At 44.9% G+C, this 20,572-nt stretch overlaps 3 protein-coding genes across 3 annotated transcripts; 2 read left to right on the plus strand and 1 right to left on the minus strand.

The window, feature by feature from the left end:
* Positions 1 to 1,622: 1,622 nt before the first annotated feature.
* Positions 1,623 to 1,867, minus strand: MYCGRDRAFT_51590 (uncharacterized protein; the record flags this gene model as incomplete). The annotated part of the gene is made up of 2 exons (XM_003847415.1): positions 1,623 to 1,720; positions 1,774 to 1,867. Coding segments are annotated over 2 exons (192 nt in total), but the record flags the coding sequence as incomplete, so codon positions are not given.
* A 509-nt stretch (positions 1,868 to 2,376) lies between these two features.
* MYCGRDRAFT_51582 (uncharacterized protein) lies at positions 2,377 to 2,750 on the plus strand (the record flags this gene model as incomplete). Its single annotated transcript, XM_003847379.1, has 2 exons — positions 2,377 to 2,482; positions 2,542 to 2,750. Coding segments are annotated over 2 exons (315 nt in total), but the record flags the coding sequence as incomplete, so codon positions are not given.
* A 16,821-nt stretch (positions 2,751 to 19,571) lies between these two features.
* Positions 19,572 to 19,804, plus strand: MYCGRDRAFT_51654 (uncharacterized protein; the record flags this gene model as incomplete). The annotated part of the gene is made up of 2 exons (XM_003847380.1): positions 19,572 to 19,653; positions 19,707 to 19,804. Coding segments are annotated over 2 exons (180 nt in total), but the record flags the coding sequence as incomplete, so codon positions are not given.
* Positions 19,805 to 20,572: the final 768 nt, after the last annotated feature.

A 20,572-nucleotide genomic window follows, 5' to 3' on the forward strand; every position in this document is an offset into this window, starting at 1 on the left:
TCTAGAGATAGCTGCTATCGAAGACGAATTATCCGCATAGTATAAGATTAAACCTGTGCCTCGTATGGTTTAGAATTAACTAAACTATCTTCTAGAGATTTAGATAATTAAGTTGGATAAAAAGATCCTAACAACTATCTATAAGGCAATGCAAGACAGACAACGGCATACTTAGGTAGTAATAACCTTAACTACCTTTCTCCTACTGCACATTAGAGAATTAGATGCTAGTAGGAACATATATTAGAAGCGATATAAAGATATCGTATGTAAAAATGACTTAATAAACGAGTAGTAGTTTACTAACCTTTGCAGTATAGATTCTAGATACACCCTTCGAAACCGGCTGCTCTTATTAACGAAGCGGTCGCATCCTGCAATTCCTTGCTGTAGCATTACCACCTTTCCTTTAGGAAGAAGGCGCTTACCTTAGACTAGGATAAGCAAAGTTCTAAGGACATGCTTAAGAACAACGGATTTTTAATAACATTAATAAAAGCGATTTAGCTCTACGTATTATATCTCCGTAAGTAGGCAAGAGCTCTATTTAGCCTACACCTTCTAATTATTACTTAGGAGCTAAGGGCAAGCTCGGCCGGAAGGCGTCCGACTTGTACGTTAATAGAAACCTAGGTAGTGTTGCATTTACGTTTAGCTTAATGCTATTCGTTCACACGAACGAGTGTTAAGTGTCTAACGTCGAGTAAGGAGACTATTAGTATTCCGCGTACATAACAAACTCCTATATCGCTCGCTTTAAGGATTCGCAAAGCTTAGCAGCAGAACCCTATAACTCTACCTAGAACTCGAGATTAGTATGTTCTAAGCCTAGGGCAAACTATTGTTTACCTACCTTCTCGTAATACCTATATATGCTTTTTAAATAGTTATCGAGGTCTATGTTTCTCGCTTAGTAAACTTCGTTAATCGTTTTATTAGATTGTCTTATACTTATGTTTACAGGTTGCGACAGGAGCACAGTATAGTTGCGATATTAGTTCTAGCAAGATTAGTTAAGTTTTGTTCGGTACGTAAGTCTTACTTACCTTTCTTTTAAACTCGAGTAGCTGTTCCTTGCTTAACGGAAAACTACTTATTAGCACCTATTCCTTCTCTTCTATAGAGACCTCTTAGATTTTCTTCTTAAGCAAGCTAACTACTAGAACCGCTAGAACTTCGATATTCTCTCGAAGGTAGTCTCTTATAAATTAGGTATGTAAATCGTTCTGTCTACGAGAAAAATTATACAAGACGTTACTTAAAGAGATATGTTTAAAGCTAAGTTTAGCGCAAAGGCGCGCATAATGCTTCTTAAGCATGTCCTCCCTGCCTACTCTTATTAGCCTCGACATAGGTTAGATACTATAAAACTTACCTGTAACAAAAACGATTAGCAATCGGTGTAGTCGTTTTAATATGTAAGCGCTCCTTTCCCCTCGCAACAACTCTAACTAGGCTGTTCTATCTGTAGAGCTAATTTTGGACGTAAGTCCTTAGAATTCCTCCAGATCCTTCTTAGCAAACGTTGCTTGCTCGTATTCGTACGCCTGTATTAAGCATTTAAGCTTATCTATCTCTTTTATCTATCGACCCTCTTTAGTCCTGCCCTCTTTATAGTCTAGCTAGGCGCTTGTAATCTTATCGGCAAATGCTGCGTTATAGGGCTTTACTAAGTCCGCGATAAAGCGAAATGCAAGGCTTTCGCGCTTATGCTTCTCCTCTAATACGTCTTAGCTTAACAGGCAGCAACAATTAATAAAGTTATCAGCCTACCTTTAGGTACGCCGGCGTATGTTGGTATATCGCCTACTACCGACTCTGCTAGGTCGTAGTATAGTCCGATAAATATACACTTTATCCGATCTAAGGGGGGCTAACTTTGTTAATAATTATTTACTCGACGTGCGCATAACTAACTAGTGCAAATCCTCCTATAAGTGCTAGTCGAAAGCTGTAACTTCCTACGCTTTCGGGGGCTTCGACCGTCCTTAGCTAACTAGTTCGTGGCAAATGCTTTAGGTTTGACATAAGGAAAAGGAATAGAAGCGGAGATTCGTCTAGGGGCGACGGGGCAGACATTATCAGAGAGTATTAGCTTCTACGTTCGCGTTAAATAATAGAATGTAATTTTGCAAGTAATAAGGCTCTCTAATATACTGCCGCGGGGTTGTCCTAGGTTATGTAACTAGAGCTCTTCCTAAAGCTTGCTTCTGTCGCAATTAGACCTGCCTCCTTGCTACGTACACCTACGTTCGCAATCTTAGAAGAATAGCCGATAATAAAAAAGTAATTTACGGAGAGGGCACGCCTAGAGGTACGCTTACATTAGGCAATACTAGTGTTCTAGCTGTACTAACTTAATAGACAGCTCGATAGACATTAGACGAAGCCTTAAAAACTTTACCGACAGGTCGACCGTTAAAGCACTTAGCTTCGCCCTTACTATTCTTTCACTTAGTTAGACAACTTAAAGTTATAAAGCGTACTAGATAGACACGCTTTCTAGTCGATAGGTGGGACTTTATAGCTCGGCAATACTAGATGCTATACTAATACACTGCTTTAGGGTCGAATCGGTTGCTAATTATAGCTATCGAATAGCTATTATATGCATGTTCCCTCTAGCAACCCTTGCTCTATACCTTAACATAGTTAAATGCCTAAAAATAAGCCTGTTCTACGACCTAGCAGAGTCGGTAGTTAGCGACATAACACCTGCGGATAATGTTGCAAAAGATAAGAAGTATTAACGGGAAGTGTAGAGCATAGAATATATTAAGTACAAGCTATTAGATCGCATTAAAGGTTCGAAGCTGTCTAACGAGATCGAAAGCATTTTAGTTCTATAGTGTAAGTTCGAAAAGGGCGAGATACTAGAAAGTTAATTTGTCTAGGACATAGATAAGTTAGAAATGCTACTCTAGATGCTAGAGTACAAGAAACGTAATAAAGGTAGGGTGAATCTAAGAGAGTTCGCCTACGCGGCAACTAAGATCTACCTAGACGAGATAAAGAAGTTAGCCGAAGATATTCTAAAGGAGCGGAAAGAATTCTGAATACGCCTAGGACTTACCGAGGAGGAATACGTTAAAGGCGACAATATAATAAAAGAGCGATAGGACAGGTACTATAGCAAGTAGACGGCGGCCTATAAGATTTATAGTACTTTAGCAGTCGCCGGCGTTACGGCCTACTAACATTATATATACTATTGTATAACCGATATCTTAAGCTCCTACATATAATATTTTAATTGCGGCGTCGTATACGCAAGGAATTAAAAAATTGCGGGGAGAGTAGCCCTAGCTTTTTTTTTTTTTTTTTTTTTTTTTTTTTTTTTCTTCTATTTACGTCCTTTTAGAGTCTATAACTATATAGGACGGCCTTGCCCTAAAGGTAAGGCAGCAGATCTATTTACAATTAAAATCTTTTATGTTCTTTAACCTTAGGGGAAAACCCTGTACCTAAGGCAGGACCTATAAGCAGAATCTGCTAAAGGACTTTAAAATAGCGTAAGACAGAGGAAATTAAACAAGTATCGTTATCTGTAGCTAGGGCTGCAGAATTTTCGTTGTCTGCAGCTAGGGCTGTAGAATTTTTGCGCTAAGCTTTTTGTAGAATTTTTAGCGGATCCTTCCGCTTCGTACGTACGCTACAAATTCGAAATGTAGTACAAAAGTAGTACAAAATGCTATGCAAAAGCACTACAAAAGCAGCTATCTAACTCGCTATCTTCTCTTATCCTTAATATGCCTTTGTAGAACTATATACCGCTTCTAAACGTATACAGCTATATAGGTTAATCGTAGAGTTGTAGATTCTACCGAGTTCCAGCTCTTTAAAGTACATATATGCTTCCTTTCGAGGGTAACGACGTCTCTACTAGAGAAGGGATATACGATTTCGATTCGGATTTTAAGGAGGTACGCGTATAGGATAGAGTAGACTGCTTCTTCTCGTTCGTAACGTAGGGCGGTTCGTTCGAATCGTACCGTTGTTCTGTAGCTTATATTTCGAGGCGGATTTCGAGAAGGATTTCGGGCGGATTTCGAGAGGTTTTCGAGGAGGTTTCTTCTAGACTGTCTTAGTTTCCCTTCCGAGGAAGGTACTTACGACGGCCACTGCGTAAAGGTGCAGTCTGTTCGGCCGTCGCAGCCCTAGCTTAGATCGCGGCCTAAACAGCAGTTTAGGTTACTACCTTAATTTTCACTTCTTACAATAACAACTACTACTACTACTACTACTGTTACCATTGTCGCTAATTGCTTACATTGTCGCTATACAGCTGCGCTAGTTACTCTAATTATTAACAATTATATGTAAGTGCGCGCTAATACGCCGTTTAGTCAGATAAGTGTTATTTTCTTCGACTCTTAAACCTCTTATTAACACTACTACTTCTACTACTCTACTGCGCGCGCTCGCAGCTCGCTCGTTACACAATACACACCGCTCGCAATATCGCACCCTCGCGCGCACGTAAAAATAGCTAGTTAGATCCTACTTAATACAGAACTTGGTAAGGCTCGCGACCCTAATCGCCTACGCGGACTCTCTCTCTCCGACGATAACGACGATAAGCTAGCGACTATATCTACTGCAGCTATCGCTCCTGCTCCTTAGCTACCTGCCGACCTTCTCGTCTACGATAAGCCTACTACGGCCACCTCTAAAGACTTCTAGTACATCTCCGACCTCTAATAGAACGATGCCCTTATTAGAGTACAAAGCAGTAATAAAAACACTAAGAAGAGCGGACGTTAGATGCTTATAAGATACGATTATGTATGCAGAGTTATAGAGACGGACGAAGGTAATATAGCTCGTACGGCTCTTAGTAAGGCTCGTAGGCTAATAATAAATAACAGGTATTCCGGCGGTTACTAAGTGCGGCTAGTGCGAGGATCGCGGACTCGACTGCAAGACTTCTAAGACTCTCGCTGCCTACGCTTACTACTACTATAAGGGCAAGCCTCCGTGTTTTGCTAGAGAGTAGGTAAAGATTAAGGAGGAGCCGGTAGAAAAGAAGTCTGTATTAAAGGAGGCTGTTAGTAGCATGCGAGGTGAGATAAATAAGGCGTAGGACAAGATCGCTACGTTAGAGTCGGAGGTGTCGGATTTGAAGCGTAAGATTGGCGGTTTGAAGCATAAGATTAGCGGTTTGAAGGGCATAAAAGGTCAGCTAAAGGAAGAGCTAATTAAGGAGATTATAGACGAGGTTAATAACGTGCGGAGCAAGTCAAAGGCTGCTATTACTAAGATTAAGCAGTCGGTGTTGCAGTATTAGCGTGCTGTTAACGAGAAGTTCGGTAGACTAGGCGTAATAGATTAATAGATAGATCGATTTAGCCTACGAGCTCTCTACGAGCCTTGCGAGCCTCTATATTAATACCTAAATAAATGCGTTAGTTGCTGTATATCTCCTTAAATCCCTCGTTTTTACGCTTACGAGCCAGCCGTTTTGGCCTACAAGCACGCCGCGAGCCGTTTTTAAGGAAGAGAATTAAGATATTAAGCTATTAAGATATGAGATATACGTTTATTGCTCCTTCTAGCTGCGAGCCAGTCCGTTTAGTCCGCGAGCACGCAACGAGCGAGTCGTCGGTAGCGTGTATTTATTAGATTTGTGTATATTAGTCCTTCTAGTTAGCCCTGCCCTTCTCGGTAAGCTTAATAGTCCGCTCGCTCCGTCTGGTGCTAACAGCTACCGGCTCGTTAACCTTCTTCTTCTTCTTCATCTTCTGCTGCTAAACGACCGGCTCGGCGACCTCCTCTAGCATCTCCAAACCCCCTTAATTAACAGTGGTAGCGGCAGTGGTGGCAGCAGTGGTAGCAGCAGTAGTGGCAGCACTGCTAGGCTCCTTCGCCTTCGACTTTGACTGAGGCGTTGTCATCGTCGTTGTCGCTGACGAAGAGGGCACCGTCGAGTCCGAACGGATCGCTGGCGCTAGCGCTAGCGCACTGGCTGCTGCGGAGGTAATCGTCGAAGATGCACTGTTCTCCTTAGCTCGGTTCGCGGTAGCTTCCTTAGCCCTTGCTATATCGTCTAAGCTGTCCGTGTTAGGGTCGAGCAGAATGTAGTCGTTAGGCTGGCTTACCGGCGATAATTAAAGGTCGCGGCTAGTAGGGCGTTTGGAGCTAGAGCGTTGCTAAGGCTAAGGGCTAGAGTCCTGCTACGAGGAGCTAAGGGCAGTGCGAGCGGAACGCGAACGGCTTGCGAGCGCTGCGGACTAGCCTGCGAGCGTCTTGCTGTTGCTGCCGGACGGACCTGCGAGTGTCTTGCTGTTGCTGCCGGACGGACCTACTATAGCTATTGTAAGGTAGCGAGCCTCCGGTGCGAGCTAGCTTGCAAGTAGGTAACTCTTGCCTGCGGGGATCTCCCTGCCGTCGACGCTAGTGTAGCTATTAGTCTATATAAACGGATAGTGAATAACGCCGTCCTTGTCCTTAAATATACGCCTATTAGGGTGTAGGACAGTGCTATCGGTCTGCACATCGTAACTAATTATATACTAGAATGTAGGCTCGCCGTTCTTCTTTACGGAGCGTTTTAGGTCTATATATACCTAGCTATCGTCGTAATTCTTCTAGCCGCTAGAGTAGATAACGTAAGTAATCCGAATAGTCGCCGAGGGAGCCCTGCCGGTTGTCCTTAGATTAAACAGCTGTATTATCCTAATCGTAGTATTCGCAGCAGCTACGTTGTTAGCGCCGAGCTTAATAGGCTAATTCCTGCTATACTCCCTTGTTAAATAGATGTCGTAGTAGGGCTTCTTGTCTCGCTGCTACTTCGTAGCTACGCTCTCGTTTAGCAGATACTCTAAGAAGAGCCTTCTACGGTTATGTTTCTTAGCGGCCTTAAGAATAGTGTCTATCTCGGCAACAACGCCCTAAGCTTACTATAAGATCTTATTACGTTTGTCGGAGTATACCGGCGTCGCATTATCGTCGGCGTCCTTACTATCTACAGGCTCCGGATCTATAAGGGTAACGGTGTGAAGGAAGCACTTAGTAGTAAATAGTAGCAGTAGCTTGTCCTTATTGTCCTAGGCACCGCCCCTCGCACTCTTGTTGTTAGCTAACAGCTCCCTCAAACGCTTGGCCTTCTTAGCCTCCTTTAATAAGTTGGCGGCAGCGTTAGGTAACTTACGGGCCTTCGTCTTAGCCGCCTTCTTTATCTTAGTGTTCGCACGGCTCTGCGGAATGTACATGCCCTCGCGAGCACCGGAGCTAGGAGGGGTAGGCTAGCGCTCGTAGTCGCTCGCAGGCTCGTCGTCGTTGCTCGCCGGAGCTGCTTGCGAGGGTAGAGGGCAGCCGCAGAAACCACAGTTCTTATCGCCGAGATTAGCATAAGAGGTGTAGGGTAGTGCCGCAGGGTTGCGGCAGAACTAAGAGGTAGCTATAAGACGGCTGTATATAAGGAACGGAGGTAAGCAGGAGGAAGAGGAAGGCTAGGAGGGCAGGAGGGCATAGCCTTGTATATTGTTCAATCGAATGCAAAGCTATTAGCGCGGAAGAAGTCCCTTATACGGTCACGCGGCTGTAACTTAGCGCCCTTCGGAGGGGTCTAAAACTCCGCGAGCTCGTTGCCGGCCGCAAGGTAACGAGCGGCAGTATCGCGGAGGTAGAGATATGCATCTACATGGATCTTATTATTGTTAGCGTCCAGCTCGCGACCATCGAGCGTCGCCGGATAGCTACTAGCTACTAGGATATCAGAAGCCTACTACAGAGTCGGCGGGGGAAGGTATGCAAGAAGATCTGTTAATAGTTAGCGCTCGCTACTACTCGCAGAACGCTCGTAACGCTAGTAGGCTAAGAAGCTGGCCTACAAGCTTACAACCCTACACCGCTCTATAACCTTAGTCGTCTCGCAACCGCTCGCAACCGCTCGCGAGCCGCTCGTACGTAGGGGATACTAACCGAATTGAGCATGCTGATCTACTATCCGCTGGATACGCGGATGCTCTGCGTCAAGGTATATTCCGCGATCCTCTACGCTATTAGGAGGATAGTCGTAGTTGTAAGTAGGAATACTAGGCAAGTGCCCTTCGACTTCAGGCTGCTTTCGAATAGCGTAGTTGTTATAGCTGTTAATAAACAGCTCGACTGTAAACCGGAGGATTGGAACGTAGACTGCAAGGAACGCTACACGGTTAGCCCTACTATCCTCGCTGTAGAGGCCTTTATCGCGAAGCCGGTTAAAGAAATCACGCCATCGATTCCACCCTACAGCTGCACTAAGACCCTAGAAGCGCTCTATCGTTTAATTGCCCTTGCTCGTTGTGTACTAGAAGCTATCGCGGAACTTAATGCTCTAACCCTCCTAAAGTTCACGGCAGAAGAGGTGTATATCAGCTATTAAAGGAGTCTCTACGCCGTGATCCGCCCGCATAATCTGTGTGTAAATAGAGTTAGCAGAGCTGCAGAGCTGCAAGCATAGTACAACCGGTTGCGAGCCTACCTTTAGCGTAAAGCTAAGTTCTCGGACTGTATCTAAATACTGCTTAGAGACCGAGAAGACCGTCTTGGCTATAGTGCCTACGTAAATCTATATAATCTTCTGTGTATATATATCGATACAGGCGTAAAAGCAGATGCCGAAGATCTCGAACTTGTAGTAGGCATCTACCGACCATATATAATTAGGACCCTTGGCCTTTAGACGACTACGCTTAACATCCTTACGACCACCCTTCCGGCAGCGGCGAGCATTACGACCTGTAGGATTAAGGGAATACGAGATGTCGGCTATGCGATCCCTACGAGCAGACAGGCGTTAGCGTACGAGCTAGGCAAAGGAGTTTACGAGCAAGGGAAGCAGCGTAAACTGGAGTTTACGAGCGGACGAATTAAGCCTGCGAGCGGACGAATTAAGCCTACGAGCGGACGTAGCCAGCCTGCGAGCGGACGCAGCCAGCCTGCGAGCGTATATACAGACCTTCTAATAATGTTGTATTCCTTGCGCAGGTGCCTTGCTAATCGTTTGTATCTATAGTTATCTAATGCACTACCTGCAATTGTCCCCTCTAACACTATCTGTATAACCTTATTGTGTTTAGGCTGGCCATCTCTTAGGATCCTTCGATACAAGCCTAGCTTCTTCCGGATATCTACTAATTACTATAGGCTAATCTCGAAGCCGTCCTTCTTTAGGCATCTTAACAGCAACTCGTCCTTTGTGTCCTACTTCTAGAAGAGCTCCTTAATCCTTGCATACAGCAGTGCCTAATAGTCCTTATCTTAATAGATCCTCGGATGCGTAGACAGCTGCTACCGAGCCAGTATCCGTCTGAACGTTCGAGGCTTAATAGCTACTTGCTGCTCTTCCCTTAGCTATTGAACGACGTCGTCGTAGGTCTATTCGGAGACCCTAAGAAGGAGCTCGATCTCGGTTTGAAGGTAGTCGATGTTAAGGGCGGCGCGTAGCATGGCGAGAGGGTGTTGAGGGTGTTAAAAAGAAGAAGAACGATGTTGCGAGCAAGAGAGGTAGACGTTGCGAGCGTTTAGCGCTTACTAAGCGCAATATCGATAAAACGAGGTTTTGAGAAAATGAGAATTGAGGTAGTGACCTAAACTGCTGTTTAGGCCGCGATCCTTGCAGGCCTACTCGAACGCTTCGATGTTCTCCTCACTCAGCTGCAGCCTGCAACAGAATGGCTGAGATCATCACGATTGAAGTCTTGCTATAAGCCTTGCTCATCTTTGCCGATTGTTTGCTCGCTGATGCCCTCCCTCGCGCTTACGGCAAGAAAGTTGTTCAGTCTGTCGCGTGCTCGCAGCTTGCAGAATTACTCTATCAAGCGCGCGGCAGACAGTATTACTTGTTGCCGACTGCTTACTGTCCCATCTTCTTTGCGGCAGTAGTGCACTATACACTCGGATACCACTTGTTCTCTACTCTCCACTGCATGTCGGCTTATGTAGCATAGCGATGCACAGTTGTATAGAAGGAGGGCCATGGAGGCCTACCTACAATGTAGTGTCAGACCTCAGAGATAGAGCGTGTCGTAAAGTGTTGCAAGGAGCATGCCCTAAGGGTTGACAATCGATGTAAGCACATATCCCCGCATTCATGGTGCCGATACTAATGATGAGGAGGGAAACACTGCCAGCCTAAAGAGCAGTTCTGCCCACAAGTCTATATTGAGTACTGCAAAAGACATAACGATGATTCCCCTTGTCGTAAGCATGATTTCCACAGTACAACTCAGGCCAAGCCTAACCGAGGCAGTCTTTTGCCAGTTACGTACTCCTGGCTTTTTGGATTACGTTTCGCCTTACTGAATCTCGATTAAGGCAAGTGCGGAACTGAAGTAGTGACTGATGAAGATTGCAAGAGCGCTGGCGTCCTGGGAGATGAACATACCCAACGTCAACCTGGTTAGAAGGCTACCCAGGTCTCAAAAACAGGTAGAAGCCGGAATGACCCTTAGGGAGGAACTGAGACGAGGTTGGCGTAAATGAACTTGGGGCCAAAGTGTAGGCTAGTTGACGCCAAGAGAAGAGTATCAGCCTGCTGCATACTATCACCGATAGAAAAGAACTAACGGGGCAAGTTACGAATAGAGAAGTGTTGGTTGGTATATTGTCTTCATGAGAACGACCAGGTAGTTGGAGCGGGAAGGAATGAATTAGGCTGTAGTTCTTGGTTGAGGAAGCTTATGGCATGCACAACCTTTCTATGGGGGCCTGAGGCACTGATATCCACATCTAAAAGGATTCATTTCGTTCGTGCCATTTAACAGCTGATACACAAAAGCCCGTCCACAACTATGAGCCGGAAATCACTGGCGGTAGTAAAGCTGCACCTTGGACAGTCGTTGGCGCGACGCCAGAAGCAGTTGGTTTTCGGGAAGCCGACCGTCATTGTCCATAATGGAATTCGTGTCTTGCTTGCTTCCTGCATCGGCTGCCTCGCTTTCCGGGAATTCGTCCTAGATCAAAGCCTGGACTTCGATGTTCGTTAGGTAGCGCGATACATTTCGGCATTCCCGGCGTATATGTTTGAACACTCCAGCATTAGGATGGCGGCCCATAGTGACATTTAGGCGGATTCATCGATTCTGAAAAACCTCGTTTATCGATGTTAAGGCTTACTAAGCGCTCGCAACGTCTACCTCTCTTGCTCGCAATAGCGTTCTTCTTCTTTAAACCCTCACCACCCTCGCCGTCGCCGTCGCCGTCGCCGTCGCCGTCGCCGTCGCCGTAACCCTCGCCCTCACCACCCTCGACATGCTACGCCCTCGCATCGATATCGACCACCTTCGAGAGGAGATCGAGCTCCTTCTCAGAGTTTCTAAGTAGACGCAGGACGCCGTTATCTAATAGCTAAAGGACGAGAAGGGCGTGTTAATTAGCCTACGAACATTCCGCGAGAAGCTCCAGGCATAGGGCATATTAACACGGCCAAAGGTCTACAAAGATGTAGAATATAGAGCACTGCTATATACAAGGATTAAGGAGCTCTTCTAGAAATAGGACTCGAAGGATAAGAGGCTGCTAAGGAACTTAAAGAAGGACGGCTTTAAGCTCTTATTAAGGCAGTTAAGAACGATCCGGAAGGAGCTAGGCTTATATCGATCAACTCTAAGGGCCGATTAGCTGGAGCACGATAAGATTATACGGATAGCGTTAGAGGGGACGATTGCAGGCGGTGCTCTAGATAACTATAGATACAAGCGGTTGGCAAGGCACCTACGGAAGGAATTCTACCTAATAGGAAGGTCTGTATACACGCTCGCAAGCACGCTCGCAGGCTAGATTCGTCTGCTCGCAAGCACGCTCGCAGGCTAGATTCGTCTGCTCGTAAACCCTAATTTACGCTGCTTCCCTTGCTCGTAAACTCCCCCGCCTGGCTCGCACGCTAACGCTCGTCTGCTCGCAGGAATCGTATATCTCACATCGCGTATTCCCTTAATCCTGCAGGTTATAATGCACGCCGCCGGAAGGGTAGTAAGGAGGATGTTAAGCGCGGTCGTCCAAAGGCTAAGGGCCCTAATTATATATAGTCGGTAGATGCCTACTACAAGTTCGAGATCTTTAGCATCTGCTTCTACGCCTATATCGATGTATATATACGGAAGATTATTTGGATCTACGTAGGCACTATAGCTAAGACAGTCTTCTCGGTCTCTAAGCAGTATTTAGATACAGTCCGAGAACTTAGCTTTATACTAAAGGTAGGCTCGCAACCGGTTGTGCTATGCTCGCAGCTCTGTAGCTAGCTCTGCTAACTCTATTTATATACAGATTATGTAGGCGGATTACAGCGTGGAGACTCCTATAATAGCTAATATACACCTCTTCTGCCGTAAACTTTAGGAGGGTTAGAGTATTAAGTTCCGTAATAGCTTCTAGTATACAACGAGCAAGGGCAATTAAACAATCGAGCGCTTCTAGGGTCTTAGTACAACCGCAGTATAGAATCGATAGTGTAATCTCTTCTACCGGCTTCGCGATAGAGGCTTCTATAGCGAGGATAACAGGGCTAACCGTATAGCGTTCCTTGCTATCTATGTTCCAATCCTCCGGTTTACGGTCGAGCTGTTTATTAACAGCTATAACGACTACGCTATTCGGAAGCAGGCTGAAGTCGAAGGGCACTTAAAGGGAATCCCTACTAAGAACTATAAGTACCCTCCTAATAGCGTAGAGGATTGTAGAATCTACCTTAACACAGAGCATCCGCGTATCTAGCGGATGGCGGATCAGCATACTTAATTCGGTTAGTATCCCCTACGTACGAGCGGCTGCGAGCGGCTGCGAGCGGTTGCGAGACGACTAGGGTTAAGGAGCGGTGTAGGGATTATAAGCTTGCAGGCCAGCTTCTCGCCCTACTAGCGTTACGAGCGTTTTACGAGTAGTAGTAAGCGCTAACTATTTACAGATCTTGTTATATACCTTCCTCCGCCGACTCTACTATAGGCTTCCGAGATGCTAGTAGCTAGTAGCTATCCGGAGACGCTAGATAGTCGCGAGCTGGACGCTAACGAGGATAAGATCTATATAGAAGTATATCTGTACCTCCGCGATGCTACCGCTCGTTACCTTACTGCTAGCAATAACCTCGTAGAGTTTTAGACCCCTCCGAAGGGCGCTAAGTTACAGCCGCGTAACTGTATAAGGGACTTCTTCCGTACTAATAGCTTTGCATTCGACTGAACGATATATAAGGGCTAGCCCTCCTACTCTTCCTCTTCCTCTTCCTCTTGCTTATTATAGCTACCTCTTAATTCTGCCGTAATCCTGCGGCTCTACCCTACACCTCTTATGCTTCCCTCGGCGATAAGAACTATAGCTTCTACGGCTGCCCTCTACCCTCGCGAGCGGCTCCAGCGAGCAACGACGGCGAGCCTGCGAGCGACTACGAGCGCCAGCCTACCCCTCCTAGCTCCGGTACTCGCGAAGGCTTCTTTATTCTGCAGAGCTATACGAACGCTAAGATAAAGAAGGCAGCTAAGACGAAGGCCCGTAAGTCACCTAACGCTACCGCCAACTTATTAAAGGAGGCTAAGAGGGCTAAGCGTTTGAGGGAGGTGTTAGCTAACAGTAAGGGTGCGAGGAGAGGTAGTGCCTAGGACGATAAGGACAAGCTACTACTGCTATTTACTACTAAGTGCTTCCTTTATACCGTTACCCTTACAGATCCGGAGCCTCCTGTAGACGGCGAGGACGCTAACGATAATGCAACGCCAGTCTACTCCGACAAACGCAATAAGATCTTATAGCAAGCACAAGGCGTTGTTGCCGAGATAGACACTATTCTCCAAAACGCTTAGAGGCATAACTGTAGACGGCTCTTCTTAGAGTATCTAATAAACGAGAGCGTAGCTACGAAGCAGCGGCGAGATAAGAGGCCCTACTACGACATCTATTTAACAAAGGAGTATAGCAGGAATTAGCCTATTAAGCTCGGCGCTAACAACGTAGCCGCTGCGAATACTACGATCAGGATAATACAGCTGTTTAATCTAAAGACAACCGGCAAGGCCCCCTTAGCGACTATTCGGATTACTTACGTTATCTACTCTAGCGGCTAGAAGAATTACGACGATAGCTGGGTGTATATAGACTTAAAACGCTCCGTAAAGAAGGACGGCGAGCCTACATTCTAGTATGTAATTAGCCACGACGTACAGACCGATAGCACTATCCTACACCCTAACGGGCGTATATTTAAGGACAAGGACGGCGTTATTCACTATCCGTTTATATAGACTAACAGCTACACCAGCGTCGACGGCAAGAAAGTCCTCGCAGGCTAGAGTTACCTACTCGTAAGCCAGCTCGCACCGGAAGCACGCCACCTTACAATAGACGCAGGCCCGTCCGGCAGCAACATCAAGGCGCTCGCAGATCAGTCTACAGGGCTCGCAAGCTGTTCTCGTGTAGCTCGCACTGCCCTTAGCTCCTCGCAGGCGGAGCGTTCTAGCCCTTAGCATTAGCAGCGCTCTAGCTCCAAACGCCCTACTAGCCGCGACCTCTAATCCTCGCCGGTAAGCCAGCCTAACGACTATATTCTACTCGACCCTAATACGGACAGCTTAGACGATATAGCAAAGGCTAAGGAAGCCATCGCGAACCGAGCTAAGGAGAACAGTACTTCTTCGACGATTACCTCTGCAGCAGCTAGTACGCTAGTAATCCCTTCGGACTCGACGATGCCCTCTTCGTTAGCGACAACGACGATGCTAACGCCTTAGTTAAAGTCGAAGGCCCCTAGCACTACTACCAGCACTGCTAATTAAGGGGGTTTAGAGATGCTAGAGGAGGTCGCCGAGCCGGTCGTCGAGTAGGTAGTCAAGCCGATCGTTCAGTAGCAGAAGATAAAGAAGAAGAAGAAGGTTAACGAGCCGGTGGCTGTTAGCACGAGACGGAGCGAGCGGACTATTAAGCTTACCGAGAAGGGCAGGGCTAACCAGAAGGACTAATATACACGAATCTAATAAATACATGCTACCGACGACTTGCTCGTTACGTGCTCGCGGACTAAACGGACTGGCTCGCAGCTGGAAGGAGCAATAAACGTTTATCTCATATCTTAATAGCTTAATATCTTAATTCTCTTCCTTAAAAACGGCTCGCGGCGTGCTCGTAGGCCAAAACGGCTGGCTCGTAAGCGTAAAAACGAGGGATTTAAGGAGATATACAGCAACTAACGCATTCATTTAGGTATCAATATAGAGGCTCGCAAGGCTCGTAGAGAGCTCGTAGGCTAAATCGATCTATCTATTAATCTATTACGCCTAGTCTACCGAACTTCTCGTTAACAGCACGCTAATACTGCAACACCGACTGCTTAATCTCAGTAATAGCAGCCTTTAACTTGCTCCGCACGTCATTAACCTCGTCTATAATCTCCTTAATTAGCTCTTCCTTTAGCTGACCTTTTATGCCCTTCAAACCGCTAATCTTATGCTTCAAACCGCCAATCTTACGCTTCAAATCCGACACCTCCGACTCTAACGTAGCGATCTTGTCCTACGCCTTATTTATCTTACCTCGCATGCTACTAACAGCCTCCTTTGACGGCCGAACAGACTGCACCTTCACGCGGTGGCCGTCGTAAGTACCTTCCTCGGAAGGGAAACCAAGACAGTCTGGAAGAAACCTCCTCGAAAACCTCTCGAAATCCGCCCGAAATCCTTCTCGAAATCCGCCTCGAAATCTTTCTCGAAATCCTTCTCGAAATCCTCCTCGAAATCTACCTCGAAACACAAGCTACAGAACAACAGCACGATTCGAACGCCCTCTACGCTACAAACAAGAAGAAGCAGTCCACTCTATCCTATACGCGCACCTCCTCGAAATCCGAACCGAAATCGCACCTCTTTCCCTCTAGAGATTCGTCGCCTCTATGGAAAAGTGCACTTCAAAGAGCTGGAACTCGGTAGAATCCACAACTCTACGATTAACCTACGTTGTCGTAGATAGAACTGCTACTACGATACTACAAAGGCATATTAAGGACAAGAGAGGGCAGCGAGTTGGACAGCTGCTTTTGCAGTGCTGCTTTTGTAGTGCTTTTGCACGGCATCTGCTTTTGCACTGCATTTCGAATTTGCAGCGTACGTGCGAAGCGGAAGGATCCGCTAAAAATTCTGCAAAAAGCTTAGCGCAAAAAAAAAAAAAAAATTCTGCAGCCCCAGCTGCAGACAACAACACTCGTTTAATTTCCTTTATCTTGCGCTGTTTTAAAGTCCTTTGGCAGATTCTGCTTACAGGTCCTGCCTTAGGCACGGGGTTTCCCCTAAGGTCAAAGAATACCAAGAGAATTTGATTGTAAATAGATCTACTGCCTTGCTTGCAAGGCCGTCCTACATAGTCATAGACTCCAAAAGGACGTAAATGGAACAAACAAACAAACAAACAACAAACAACAGCCTCCTTTAATACAGACTTCTTTTCTACCGGCTCCTCCTTAATCTTTACCTACTCTCTAGCAAAACACGGAGGCTTGCCCTTATAGTAGTAGTAAGCGTAGGCAGCGAGAGTCTTAGAAGTCTTACAGTCGAGTCCGCGATCCTTGCACTAGCCGCACTTAGTAACCGCCGGAATACCTGTTATTTATTATTAGCCTACGAGCCTTACTAAGAGCCGTGCGAGCTATATTACCTTCGTCCGTCTCTATAACTCTGCATATATAATCGTATCTTATAAGCATCTAACGTCCGCTCTTCTTAGTGTTTTTATTGCTGCTTTGTACTCTAACGAGGGCATCGTTCTATTAGAGGTCGGAGATGTACCAGAAGTCTTTAGAGGTGGCCGTAGTAGGCTTATCGTAGACGAGAAGGTCGGCAGGTAGCTAAGGAGCAGGAGCGATAGCTGCAGTAGATATAGTCGCTAGCTTATCGTCGTTGTCGTCGGAGAGAGAGAGTCCGCGTAGGCAATTAGGGTCGCGAGCCTTACTAAGTTCTGTATTAAGTAGGATCTAACTAGCTATTTTTACGTACGCGCGAGGGTGCGATATTGCGAGCGGTATGTATTGTGTAACGAGCGAGCTGCGAGCGCGCGTAGTAGAGTGGTAGAAGTAGTAGTGTTAATAAGAGGTTTAAGAGTCGAAGAAAATGACACTTATCTGACTAAACGGCGTATTAGCGCGCACTTACATATGATTGTTAATAATTAGAGTAACTAGCGCAGCTGTATAGCGACAATGTAAGCAATTAGCGACAATAGTAACAGTAGTAGTAGTAGTAGTTGTTATTGTAAGAAGTGAAAATTGAGGTAGTAACCTAAACTGCTGTTTAGGCCGCGATCTAAGCTAGGGCTGCGACGGCCGAACAGACTGCACCTTCACGCGGTAGCTGTTGTAAGTACCTTCCTCGGAAGGGAAACTAAGACAGTCTAGAAGAAACCTCCTCGAAAACCTCTCGAAATCCGCCCGAAATCCTTCTCGAAATCCGCCTCGAAATATAAGCTATAGAACAACAGTACGATTCGAACAAACCGTCCTACGTTACGAACGAGAAGAAGCAGTCTACTCTATCCTATACGCGTACCTCCTCGAAATCCGAATCGAAATCGTATATCCCTTCTCTAGTAGAGACGTCGTTGCCCTCGAAAGGAAGCATATATGCACTTTAAAGAGCTGGAACTTAGTAGAATCTACAACTCTACGATTAACCTATATAGCTATATACGTTTAGAAGCGGTATATAGTTCTACAAAGGCATATTAAGGACAAGAGAAGACAGCGAGTTAGACAGCTGCTTTTGTAGTGCTTTTATATAGCATTTTGTACTGCTTTTGTACTACATTTCGAATTTGTAGCGTACGTACGAAGCGGAAGGATCCGCTAAAAATTCTATAAAAAGCTTAGCGCAAAAATTCTGTAGCCCTAGCTGCAGATAACGAAAATTCTGTAGCCCTAGCTATAGATAACGATACTCGTTTAATTTCCTCTGTCTTACGCTGTTTTAAAGTCCTTCGGCAGATTCTGCTTATAGGTCCTACCTTAGGTACGGGGTTTTCCCCTAAGGTTAAAGAACATAAAAGATTTTAATTGTAAATAGATCTGCTGCCTTGCCTTTAGGGCAAGGCTGTCCTACATAGTTATAGACTCTAAAAGGACGTAAATAGAAGAAAAAAAAAAAAAAAAAAAAAAAAAAAAAAAAGCTAGGGCTACTCTCCCTACAATTTTTTAATTCCTTACGTATACGACGCCGTAATTAAAATATTATATATAGGAGCTTAAGATATCGGTTACACAATAGCACACATAATGTTAGCAGGCCGTAACGCCGGCGACTGCTAAAGTACTATAAATCTTATAGGCCGCCGTCTACTTGCTATAGTACCTGTCCTATCGCTCTTTTATTATATTGTCGCCTTTAACGTATTCCTCCTCGGTAAGTCCTAGGCGTATTCAGAATTCTTTCCGCTCCTTTAGAATATCTTCGGCTAACTTCTTTATCTCGTCTAGGTAGATCTTAGTTGCCGCGTAGGCGAACTCTCTTAGATTTACCCTATCTTTATTACGTTTCTCGTACTCTAGCATCTAGAGTAGCATTTCTAACTTGTCTATGTCCTAGACAAATCGACTTTCTAGTGTCTCGCCCTTTTCGAACTTACGCTATAGAACCAAAATGCTTTCGATCTTGTTAGACAGCTTCGAACCTTTAATGCGATCTAATAGCTTATACTTAATATATTCTATGCTCTACACTTCCCGTTAATACTTCTTATCTTTTACAACATTGTCCGTAGGTGTTATGTCGCTAACTACCGACTCTACTAGGTCGTAGAATAGGCTTATTTTTAGGCATTTAACTGTATTAAGGCATAGAGCAAGGGTTGCTAGAGGGAATATGCATATAATAGCTATTCGATAGCTATAATTAGCAACCGATTCGACCCTAAAGCAGTGTATTAGTATAGCATCTAGTATTGCCGAGCTACAAAGTCCTACCTATCGACCGGAAAGCGTATCTATCTAGCACGCTTTATAACTTTAAGTTGTCTAACTAAGTAAAAGAATAGTAAGGGCGAAGCTAAGTGCTCTAACGGTCGACTTGTCGGTAAAGTTTTTAAGGCTTCGTCTAATATCTATCGAGCTATCTATTAAGTTAGTATAGCCAGAACGCTAGTATTGCCTAATACAAGCGTACCTCTAGGCGTGCCCTCTCTGTAAATTACTTTTTTATTATCGGCCATTCTTCTAAGATTGCGAACGTAGGTGTACGTAGCAAGGAGGCAGGTCTAATTGCGACAGAAGCAAGCTTTAGGAAGAGCTCTAGTTATATAACCTAGGACAACCCCGCGGCAGTATGTTAGAGAGCCTTATTACTTGCAAAATTACATTCTATTATTTAATGCGAACGTAGAAGCTAATACTCTCTGACAATATCTGCCCTGTCGCCCCTAGACGAATCTCCGCTTCTATTCCTTTTCCTTATGTCAAACCTAAAGCATTTGCCACGAACTGGTTAGCTAAGGACGGTCGAAGCCCCCGAAAGTATAGGAAGTTACAGCTTTCGACTAGCACTTATAGGAGGATTTGCACTAGTTAGTTATACGCACGTCGAGTAAATAATTATTAACAAAGTTAGCCCCCCTTAGATTGGATAAAGTGTATGTTTATCGGACTGTGCTACGACCTAGTAGAGTCGGTAGTAGGCGATATACTAACATACGCCGGCGTACCTAAAGGTAGGCTAATAACTTTATTAATCGTTGCTGCCTGTTAAGCTAAGACGTATTAGAGGAGAAGCATAAGCGCGAAAGCCTTATATTTCGCTTTATCGCGGACTTAGTAAAGCCCTACAACGTAGCATTTGCCGATAAGATTATAAGCGCCTAGCTAGACTATAAAGAGGGCAGGACTAAAGAGGGTCGATAGATAAAAGAGATAGATAAGCTTAAATGCTTAATATAGGCGCACGAATACAAGCAAGTAACGTTTGCTAAGAAGGATCTAGAGGAATTCTAAGGACTTACATCCAAAATTAGCTCTACAGATAGAACGGCCTAGTTAGAGTTGTTGCGAGGGGAAAGGAGCGCTTATATATTAAAACGACTACACCGATTGCTAATCGTTTTTGTTATAAGTAAGTTTTATAATATCTAACCTATATCGAGGCTAACAAGAGTAGGCAGGGAGGACATGCTTAAGAAGTATTATACACGCCTTTGCGCTAAACTTAGCTTTAAACACATCTCTTTAAGTAACGTCTTGTATAATTTTTCTCGTAGACAGAACGATTTATATACCTAATTTGTAAGAGACTACTTTTAAGAGAATATCGAAGTTCTAGCGGTTCTAGTAGTTAGCTTGCTTAAGAAGAAAATCTAAGAGGTCTCTACAGAAGAGAAGGAATAGGTGCTAGTAAGTAGTTTTCTGTTAAGCAAGGAACAGCTACTCGAGTTTAAAAGAAAGGTAAGTAAGACTTACGTACCGAACAAAACTCAACTAATCTTGCTAGAACTAATATCGCAACTACACCGTACTCCTATCGCAACCTGTAAACATAAGTATAAGACAATCTAATAAAACGATTAACGAAGTTTACTAAGTAAGAAACATAGACCTCGATAACTATTTAAAAAGCATATATAGGTATTACGAGAA

Source organism: Zymoseptoria tritici, chromosome 14, assembly GCF_000219625.1.
Source record: "Zymoseptoria tritici IPO323 chromosome 14, whole genome shotgun sequence".
Taxonomy (NCBI): domain Eukaryota; kingdom Fungi; phylum Ascomycota; class Dothideomycetes; order Mycosphaerellales; family Mycosphaerellaceae; genus Zymoseptoria; species Zymoseptoria tritici.